Below are 11,213 nucleotides of genomic sequence, written 5' to 3'. Positions count from 1 at the left end.
TAACAGATTATTTTAAACTAATAACAACTTAACTGTGATTGCTAAGAAAAGAGAAAAAAAAATGACAGACTCTATGCTTCAATGTCATTCCCCACTTTTTGACATTTTGTTATTTCAAATTACATCTTTTAATATGCCAATCTCTCATGCAGTTGTTGTATTGTTATTATCTTTAATAGGTTTGTCTATTAGTCTCATACTAAAGATTTAAGAGGTTTATTCATCACTCAGCATTGGAATATTCTGAATTTGTCTGTATTCTCTTTATAAGTGAGTTTTATACCTTCAAATTTTTCTTATTATATTTTAGCATCTTCTTTTTTGAGGTTAAATAATTCCCATTAGCATTTCTTATAAGCCAGGTGTAGTGTTAATGAATTCCCTTAGATTTTGTTCGTGTAGGAAAGTCTTTATTTCTCCTTCACATTTAAAGGTTTCTTTTGCTGGATACAGAATTATTTGTTGATGGTCTTTTTCTTCAGTAGTTTAAATATATCATCTCCGTGTCTTCTGGCCACTAGGGTTTCTGCTAAGAAATCCACTGAAAGTCATATTTGGGTTCTGTTGAATGTTGTGTTTCTTTTCTCTTGCTACTTTCAATATTCTTTCTTTGTCTTTGGTTTTTGATAATTTGATATGCTGTGCCTTGGGGAATTTCTCTTTCAGCTAAATTTGATTGACAATGTCTGAGCTTCTTATACATGGATGCTTTATCTTTCTTTATACTAGGGAAATTTTTATTAAAAATTATTAAACATTATTTCCTTAAATATGCTTCTTAGGTCTTTTCCTCTCTTGTCTCCTTTAGGTATTCCAATTATGCAAAGGTTATTTCACTTGCTGATTTCCCATAATTATTGCAGTCCTGTTTTCTTTTTTCTTTTCTTTTCTTTTTTTTTTTTATCTCCTTTGGCTCACTAATTTCATATGTCTATCTTCAAGCTCATGATTTTTTCTTCTGTTTGATCAAGAATACTGTTGGAGATTTTTTCCAGTTCTTTATTTCTAGAATTTTTATTTGTTTCTTTTTTTTTAAATTGATTCTACTCTTTTTTTTTTTTTTTTTTTTTTTTTGTATCTCATTCTGCTCCTGGATTGTTTTCCAAATATCATTTAATTTTTTATCTATATTTTCTTGTAACCCTCTGAACATCTTTTAGAAGATTATTTGGAATTTTTTTGTCAGATATTTCATAAGTCTTCTGTTCTTCTGGGTTCATTGCTGAAGCTTTGTTGGTTTCTTTTGGTGGTGTCATATTTCTCTGTTTTTTCTCAATCTTTGTGTCTTTAGGTTTATGCTTGTATATTTGAGAAGACAGCTACCGCTTTCTGCTTTTGCAGGTGTTCTTTGGTGGTGTTAGACCTTTACTTCTAAATATCAGAACTTTATCTCTGGCCTGAAGTTATTTTTTATTCTGTGGAGGATTTATAGCAACCATCACCACTTAAACACTGCACCAGAACTAACTTTCTGTCTTCCCATTTATTCCTATGCTAGGGAAAACTTATTGTGGAGGCTGGAATGTCAATGTTGTGCCTGAGCTAAATAGCTGCCTTGCGGTTATTTCATAGTCTGAGGAACACTTACTGCATGAACCTCAATTTAACTGTTGGCCTTTTAGCCACTTTTGTGTCATGGGAAGACTCCACAGGGGTAACAGGGCTGCATGCAAAATCCAGCCTCGGACTGAGTCTTTTCTAGTGGATTGTGTCCACTACAGCACTGTGGCACCAGCCTTCTTTACTATTTGGCTTCTGTGCTGCATCTGCTAATATCATGGCTCAGTGCACTTCTGTGGATCAGCCCCCAGCATTCCAAATGTTTCCCATGGAGCAGGACACAAATTAGTCCCCCAGGAAACCTCACAATCCACTAGGAAAATCAAACACCCATCTTTTACTCTCTCCTTTCACTTCTAAGAATGCAGGTCTTAGTGGCCTTTGCATTTGGTGCTATGCTGGCCTGGAGTGGAGGGGATAGAGCATTTCAAAGTGATCCTTTTCTCTTGGCAGTTGTGGCCCCTGCATCTATGTGGGCATAGAGGAACTTTGCAAGCAGCTACTCCAGCTTGGGGTATGGGATAGAGCATTCTGTAGTGATCTTTTCTTCCCAGTGGTTGTGACACTTTTCTCCCCTGAATGCTCTGAGTAGTTTCTTGCAAATAGTGCTGTACTGTCTTTGCAGACTCCAGGGAGCTTCTTTGTGTGCACCATGTTGTTTTGGGGGAGCAGCTGGGACAGTTTGAAGGGATTCTTTCTTCTGCCTGCCATAGTTTTCCATGCCTCTCTGCCTCTTCCCCCAAATTCTGGTGATTTTAAAGTGGCAATTTTGTGCTTTCATCATTACAAATTTATTTTTTGCTGATGGGAGTGATTCTGGGGATTGTCTACTCCATCATCTTAATCTCTGTCTCCTTTCTGAACCTCCCTTTCCCCCATACTTACTAAGCACCTGCTATGTACAAAGGTATAAACTTTTGATATACAGAACAACATGCTTTATTCTAAAAAATTATGCTTAGAAAAAGATGTCATATACCGTATAACTCAGAAGCATATTAAATTATAATGGCACAACTAATATTTAATTATAGAAACATATAGAATACAAATATATAGAAAACCTTTTCTGCTGTCATGGATTTTAGCCCAATTTAAGTAGGGATATGAAATCAGTCTCCAAATGTGTTCAGTACAAATCTGTCCCTGAGGAATAAGTAGTGCAATCTATGCACTAAAAGGGCTGGACAAAAATGGAGAGGTTTGGTGATGTTAAACAGGCAGACTCAGAACTGGAATCAGACCATAGCTGTGTTTTGCTCAACCTTCACAGTGTTGGGTTTTTTCCCTAAATTAAATTATTTTCCAAAGTTTAGGAATTGGGAGATTTCACATGAAAATAAATATGAGTTTTTGAGCTTCTCTTGGAAAGACTAGAACTTAAGCATCCCGAATTTTCCCTGCTAGCAGCAATAAGCTGAAGCTAAGTACCTTGCAATGTCAGGCACTCTCTGGCCTCCTTCATCCATATGACCCCTTCACTTGTCCATGCTTCTTTCTTGTACCCAAAGGCATTTGAGTTAATAAACCCTGCTCTGTATTGGTCTCTGACACCATGTCACTCCTGTTTCCTTTTAAAATGTTTTCTTTCACTTTTCCTTTTTGTCTTATTGCCACCACCTTAGGCAAGGACCCTGTTGCTGTACACCCAGGAGCAAAGGAGGCTCTTATAGAGTTACCTCCTATCCATTTCTCCCCAGTCAGAGTACAACATGCATTCCTTTGCAGTAGGTGTCATCCTATGGGGCAGGATGACAGTAAGAGGTTAAGTGGGGTCATTTCAAGATTGGGAGTCTAAAGTAGATGCCACAAGTTATAGGTCTAAGACCAGAGGTCTAGGGCCAGTAAAAAAACTATGAGGAAGTTTCTCAGAAGTGGTGGGTGAGTAGAAAACAGGAAGCCAAAGAATAAAGATGAATTAGAAAGGGGTGGAAGTGGCCAATAAGCACATGAAAAGATGCTCAACATCATCAGACATTAAGAAATTAAAAATAAAGCCATGGTAAGATACTACTACATATCCACTGAGATGGTTGAAATTAAAAACTGACAATACTAGTTGATGTGGAGCAACTGGAATTCTCACATATTACTAGCAGGAATGCAAATTGGTACAACCACTTTGGAAAATAGCTTGGCAATTTCATATAAAGTTAAACATATATGTACCATAAATTTATACCCCTGAAGAGTGAAAACATGGGTTCATGCAAACATTTGTACATGAATGCTTATAGCAGCTTTATAAATAATAGCCCCAAACTGGAAACAATCCAAATGCCCATCTATAAGTGAATGGGAAACAAATTGTGGTATGCCCATTCAATAAAATACTACTCTGCAATAAATGGAGTGAACTCTTGATACACAAAATAACATCCTTAATTCTCAAAAAATTATGCTGAGCAAAAGAAGCCAGGTATTGTGTGATTCACAAGTGTTTGAAATTGTAGAGGCAAAACTAATCTAGAGTTATAGCAAACAGATCAGTGATTGCTTGGGTCCAAAAATGAAAGAAAACTGATTGAAAAAGAGCACAAGGGAACTTTCTGGAGTGTTAGAAATACTCTATATCTTGATTGTAAAACGGGATACACAGATGTAAAAACTCGTAGAACTGTATATTTAAGATATATGTATATTATTTCATGTAAATTTTACCTTAATAAAGTTGATTAAATAAAAAATACCAAAAAATAAAAATAAAAAAACATGGAGGGAGGCAGTCCTAAGAGGGAGATAAATGAATAAGAAGGACAGGAAGTAAAGCAGAGATGAGCAGCAAAGGGCATACATATTACAAAGAAAGACATCAGAGTACTAACTTGGGGCCCAAATGGATTATTGGGCACCCTTCCAGCTGCAGTAGATGAGTAGATGGTTCTCTGCCCAGGACTGCCTGCACAGGCAGCTGTGTACCCAGGTTCCTTAAAGGTATTCAGCATCAGTCCCTTGCTCAAGAACTTCCCATTTTTCTCTTCACTGCTTCCTATCACATTAAGCAAGGATCATTTACTTTTGTGAATAAAGTTTTATTGGAACACAGCCACATTCACTCATTTACACATTGTCTGTGATTGCTTTGATGTTACAATGGCATAGTCGAGTATTTGCAACAGGTACTGTTTGGTTCACAAAGCCTAAAATATTTATTATCTGACCCTCTGCAGAAAATATTGCCAATCCTTGACATAAAGCCATACTTATCTTCCTGACTGTCAAGGTTTCCCACACTCTTGCCTACCTCTTCTTCCCTTCTCCACTTTGCACATTCTTTCTCTTTAGACTTATTCTTCACTCCTTCTTCATAGGGTCCCAGTTCTAACCAGAGCAGTTGTCTTACTGCCACTATCAGTCATTGCTAATTCTTGTTTCATGCTGGTAATCAGTCAGTTCCCCATAACTGAAATGACTTCCTTCTTTTCTGTCTTTCTAATTCCTACATTCACTCAATTTCTGTTTCTTCTTTGAAGTTATCTCCTGACTGTTCCTGCCCTTGCATTTAAGTCCTTGGTTTCTCTCTAGTTAGGTTACTTTTACCTACAGTTAGACTGGAAGCTGGCTGGGGGAATCTTTCTTATATTTACACTCCTGTAACCTCCTTTCCTACTTCCACCCAACATTTAGGGCAATGTGTCAAAATATGACTTTAATCTATCCACTTTCAATCTCCCCTCCCAAAGTCCTAAGTCAGTGTCTCTTGCTTGGACGATTGCAGTATTATCTTAACCAGTCTTACTCCTCTTTTCTCTGTTCTTCACACAGCACTCATGATATTTTAAAAAAGCAAATCAGATTTTTTTATTCTAAAATGTTTTTTATATCTAAAATCATATTATTTTATTTTTAAAATGTTTCCATGACTTCTCATTGTACTTAGAATAAAATCTGGCCCTTGCCTACCCTGCCATTTTCACCTTCTGCCTCTTCCCCTGCTCACTGTGCTTCACCAAACCAAGCCCTTTCCCAGCCCAGGGCCTTTGTGGTGATTGCTCCTTCTCCAAGAATCCTCTTCTCCAGCTCTTTCTATGGCTTCCCATCTTTCACTCTTATGCACCCATGCCTCTCTAAGGGAATGTCTGCCTTCCCCGTAGAAGTGCCTTCTATCACATAACCTTACTGTTCTCTTTCTAGGGAACTTAGCATAGCCTAAAATTTTCCTTGATTGTGTGTTTGTTTAATGGTTTATTTTCTGTCTCCTTCCACCAGTTAATAGCCACCATGAGGACAGACATCTTTTCTATCTTGTTTGACTCTATATCCCTAGCACTTAGAATGTGATATGATTTATTGAAGACACACAATAAGCAGTTGTTGAATGGATATATAAGTGAAAATATAGTAGGCAAAAATGATCTATAATCAGTATTTGCTCTTTTTTTTATGAAATTTTCTTTTACTACAGCAGTTCTTTTTTATCTAATTTTTACAGGTACTTCTGTTGTGACTGTAAAAGCTATTGCTCCTGACTCAATGCAGAACAGCATTCAGTATTCAATTTTTAGTGGAAATGAAGATGGAGTTTTCTCCCTGTGCTCCAAATCAGGTAATCCTTTTCTACCCTATAATAGCTTAATTTTCCTGATCCATTTAATGTTGCTACTACTAAATACTTCTGCAAAATTTGAAAGGTAGAAATTGTTGGAGGTAAATAATTTCAAAGGTAAACAAGAAAGACATTTTTATGGTAGCCAATAAGAAATTATGGGAAATCAAGAACTATTTATTTGTTTATACATACTCACTAGAAATAAATCTCTTTTTAATATTTCCAGATCAGGCAGCACCTATCCTGACCTTCAATTTTTGAAGAAATTGGTTCTTATTTATAATTTACTCATCCATTCAGTAAAATAGGAGATATAGTAGGGAGATCATTGATATTGAGATTGAATTGAAAATAAGCATGCATGCCTAGCCTTAGGGAATTTCCATCAGAGATTCTTTTAATTTGCCATTGAATGTCAACAATGCTACAAAATAGGACAGCTGGAAAGGTTTCTATGGGACGATAAAGAAATTACTTCCAAATACAGCATATATTCAGTCGAGCTTTAGTAAGACTTTTATTGTGTTTTAAATGAATATCAATTGATTATTTGAAACATACTTTTTTGACTGACAACTATGTAGTAGATACACATCTACTGCTTTGTTGTCAAACCTCAAGAAGAATTTTTTGTGTGTGTGTGTGACCAGTAAGGGAATCGTAACCCTTGGCTTGGTGTCACCCGCACTGCGCTCAACCAGTGAGCGCACCGGCCATCCCTATGTAGGATCTGAACCCGCGGCCTCGGCGCTCCCAGCGCCGCACTCTCCCAAGTGAGCCACAGGGTCGGCCCTCAAGAAGAATATTTTTAATAATTTCTATATTCCATATAGCTGCTTTATTTAATTTACACTACATGCACATGGGAAGAATTGAGAGCAGGTAATTTCTTAAGTAAATGCTTTTCCATCCAGGGTGGTGTTATGCCTTTTTGGTCCACAGTGCCTTTGGTTAGCATCCTTCCTGAGGTAGCCCGACAGAAGTCTTCATCTCTTTACCTCATGGATGGGTTTCAACTAGAAAATTTAGGGAGAAAGGAGAGTAAAAGAGTTTGCATATTTCCCAGGCTGTCCAAATCCTCTGCCACTGCACTGCTAACACGGCCCCAACTTGGCTTTATTTTTTCTAGACTTCCTCACTTAAATGCAGATAAAATTTTCCTAGGGTCAGTTCAAAAAGATCATCACAGAAACCTCTTTATTTTTTGAGTAAAGCCATTATTTATGTCAAAATTTATTTTAAAATTTTATTGTGAAATATCTGCAAGATGGTACGTTAAAATGTACAAAAGTGTTTAATGGACCATCGTAAAATAAAAACCCATCCATCTCCAGAAATAAGACATTACTAGAACATCAGGAAGCCCTTGTGTACTATAGTGGATTGAATTATGTCCCCCCAAAACTCACTGAAGCTTGAATTCCAAGTTTTATGTATTAGAAACTTGGCCCCCACTTTCTAAACGAGCAGGAATTTTAGTACTTGACTAAGGTCGTGTACGTAAATAACAGATGGCAGCAGACTGATAAAAACAAAAACAATCAAACTTTCAGTGTTTCAAATACATAGTTTTAGCAGCAGAGAGTTTAAAAGTTATTGGATAACATAAATATTTATGACATTCTGTTCTGGGGTTGTACAGATGCATGTACACAGTATGTAATTGACTGAAGCAACCTGATTAAGTTATCAAGCATGTAGCATTTGAAGAATCTTAATCTCATATTACTACAGTTTTGTTCTCCAGTTATTACATAACCGGCACACTAACATATAAGCATGAACATGAAGTTGGTATTTGGGAGGCTTCTTACTTTAGGGAAAACATGGGTTTCTGTCCACGCTATTAGAGCTCAGTAGTACTTTCATCTCACTGATGACAGTACGTCCTTGATGTTTCTGAGAAAAATACACTTGTCATCCAACACAAAATGTGGATCTAGTAGGTGTGCCAGCCTTGAATCATCCCACAGGCTGGTTATTGTCTTTTCTACTTGCATAACTTTCACAGCATATGCCAGTTATTATGCCAAAAATAAAAACCGAGCAAGGAAAGCATTAGAACTATAGATTCATTCCAAGTGCAAAATTCCAATTATCAAAGCCTAAACACAAGACTTTTATTAAAAAATCCACTTTGATCTGCACTATAATTGGCACATTTTCTACTAAGTGACACTGGAAATTTAGTGTGGCATTTCTATTTTATTTTTCTTTTACAAACAGTAATAGAACATGATAGCCAGCTGAGTGCTCTCTTTGGTGGAGACAGAGATCTGGGTGAGAGCCTTGAACCCACCTCAGACTCGGGCTGCTCTGCCATTTGGCAGTGCAGGAATGAATTGGCCCTTGTTTCAGAGGTTTCTGAGGACCAGCTACTTTCACCATCAACCCATCAAAATGCATCTTAGTGATTCTCCAGTTGCCAAAAGTTAGAGCTACTCTAAATTTTCTATCAGAGATGTTGGTCACAACAGACTGTGGTTTGCAAAAATAATTTGGTTCTAGTACTAAATTGATATCTAAATCTGATGTCAAAAAAATGATGGTGAGTTTATGAAATTTTAAATTCAGTAGTATAGTAAGTTCTTAATATAGAATATAAGCATTTAATTTTTCTTAATAACAGAATGTAAGCTATAAACTCTACTCCAGAACACTCAATGCCAAAGATAGAATACCAGAACAGGATATGATTCTTACTAGAATCCAGGTAAATACTGGACGGCCTGAAGTTTTTGGACTAGCTTGTTTATCTGGGGAACTGGTTCAGATAAAGCAGTAAGTAATGTGGCTTCCAGGACATATTTCCAGAAACACTACAGTTTCTTTCGCCAGAAGATCAAACTTCTAACAGTCCATGGCTATTAAATTTTTTCTTCCTAAATTCAGAGTTCACAAAGATATTAATCTATATCTGATGTTGTAGGGGCAAACAAACATGGGTAAAATGTTATGGAATCTACATATTACTGCAAAGACACATCCTAAATGTGCATTTTATAACTAAATCCTCACAGCTACTAATAAAGCCATTATTAATATCTCCATTTTTACAGAAGAGGAGACTCAGCTTTATGGACCTTGAATAACTTACTCCAGGTCACAAAATTAGTTGGTGGTAGAGATGGGAAATTGACCTAAATTAAGTAGTCAGGGCTGAGATTTATGCTTGGTTTTAGGATTCCCTAACTCCAAATTAATGTTCATTCAGAAAACCTCTATTTGATGGAATTTCTGCAGTGAAAGCCAAGTTAGTAATGATGATAATAATGATAATGACAAATTGAATCATAAATTTTGTTGTAAAGTGGAGAAAAAAAAGAGTAGAAACTAGAGAAGAAAATTATATCAAGGGAGTAAATTTCTTAATTTGGGGGAGAAACTTGAGCGTGGCATCACCCCAAAAGTTTGCTTTTCTAACATTGTACTGCTTCTACGTGTGGGTGTAAAAGTATTATTGAGTGTCCTGACCACGAGCGAGGCATTGGGGATGTGATGGTGGGTAAGAGACAGGTAACAGTCCTCACCTTGTGCAGCTTATAAACCAAGAGGAATCATAGAACTGAAAAAGGGGAATGCAGTGATGATTTTGCTGCCCAGGAATGCAGGTGCTTTGTGAGGGTCTGTTGGGGGCTGACGTAGTGATGGTACAGGTATGGCATAGAAGTGGGGCCGTTCCAGGCAGATGGAAGCATGTGTGACAACTCTGGAAGGAGCATTCAAGGAACAGAACAGGGATGAATGTTCTGGCAAAAGCAGAGACAGCCAAGTGGCAAATTGCAAGAATGAGACTTGTAAGGTGGGAGAGGCCTGAGCAAGTGGACTTTGTAGGTTAAAGATGCTGAACTTTATCATACAAGCTGTTGGAACTGCTGAAGGGTTTTATGCAGGACAGTGACAGCATTGTTTTTTATTTAATTCAGAATGGAAACTGGATTAGTGGGGAGACTAGTTAAGTGGTTAATGGAGGGGACGAGGTGGGACATGCTGGTGGCTTGGAGGAAGACAGCAGCAGTGGAGACTGAGAGCCCTGGACTCAAGAGGTGTTTGAATGGTAGACTTTCTAGACATGGTGATGGGCTAACTATGTAGAGAGGAGGTTGATTTGAGAGATAGCTCCCAGATTTCAAAAATTTCATAGTTTTTATCTCTGCACCCATTTGAACCCTGCAAATATCTGTAAGTTCCCAACTTTTTTCACAATGTCCCTGGTCGGTGGGGAAGGGAGGCCAGCCAATGGGAAGCTTTTGAGGAACAGGTGAGCGTGCGAGCATGTGAGTCAAAGATGATTTGGGACTTTTAAAAAATAACTACAGCATCATTTTCTTTCTTTTCTTTTTTTTCTCCTTGGGAATAAAAATAGGACTACTCACTGTGAAAGAACCCAAGTTTCTTGATTTTGAAGTTAGAAATGAAATACAACTCATCGTTTTAGCTGAAAGTAGCGGGCATAGAGCCTACAGCAAAGTATCAGTGTTGATACGGGATGTGAATGATAATTTACCATGCTTTGAGCAAAGGGTTTACCAAGCATCAGTGCCTGAAGGCCAGCTCTACAATGCTCACGTCATACAGGTACCAAAGATATGTTTATATGTATGTGTGTGAGAGTTAGTATCAATCACTGAGCATTAAAATATGTAAAGCTCATGTTCAACACATAAATTAAAATTTAAATGTTTTCAGTGTGCCATGTTTGATGGATTGGACGAAATCTTAGACTGAAGGAAATCTGAAAAAAGTTCTCCCTCTTTTTCTTGATTCATTCAGTGCTCAATTATTGCCCACCTGCTTTCTCTAGGGACTCTGTTGAAAAGTAGTAGGGACTCTCTAGGGACACAAAAATGAGTAACTTTATAAATGCATAACAATTTACTGGCGAAGTCAGAAGTCTATAATTTAAATGTCATATAATTCGTGTTATAATAGAAGTGTGCATTTAGAGTTTTGAGAGAAAAGAGGAGAGAGACACAAACTAAATCGTTCCTGGAGGAAGAGTGTCAGGCTTCACAGAAGGATATTTGCATGAGGTCTTAAAGGGTGAAAAAGAATGTGGATGGATCCACTGTTTTCAGGTCTAGCCCCAGATCGGTAAAAAGCC

At 37.3% G+C, this 11,213-nt stretch overlaps 1 protein-coding gene across 1 annotated transcript in view; it reads left to right on the top strand.

Annotated features, from left to right (window-relative positions):
- Positions 1-11,213, top strand: part of LOC103601717 (protocadherin-23-like) — a 125,042-nt gene that overhangs the window by 83,491 nt on the left and 30,338 nt on the right. The window contains 2 exon segments of the mRNA XM_008586139.1: positions 5,993-6,106; positions 10,476-10,687. Coding sequence (XP_008584361.1) covers positions 5,993-6,106; positions 10,476-10,687 — 326 coding nt within the window.

The sequence above is a fragment of the Galeopterus variegatus genome, unplaced genomic scaffold, assembly GCF_000696425.1.
Source record: "Galeopterus variegatus unplaced genomic scaffold, G_variegatus-3.0.2 Scaffold3850, whole genome shotgun sequence".
NCBI lineage: Eukaryota > Metazoa > Chordata > Mammalia > Dermoptera > Cynocephalidae > Galeopterus > Galeopterus variegatus.
This window is presented reverse-complemented; position numbering and strand designations above follow the sequence as displayed.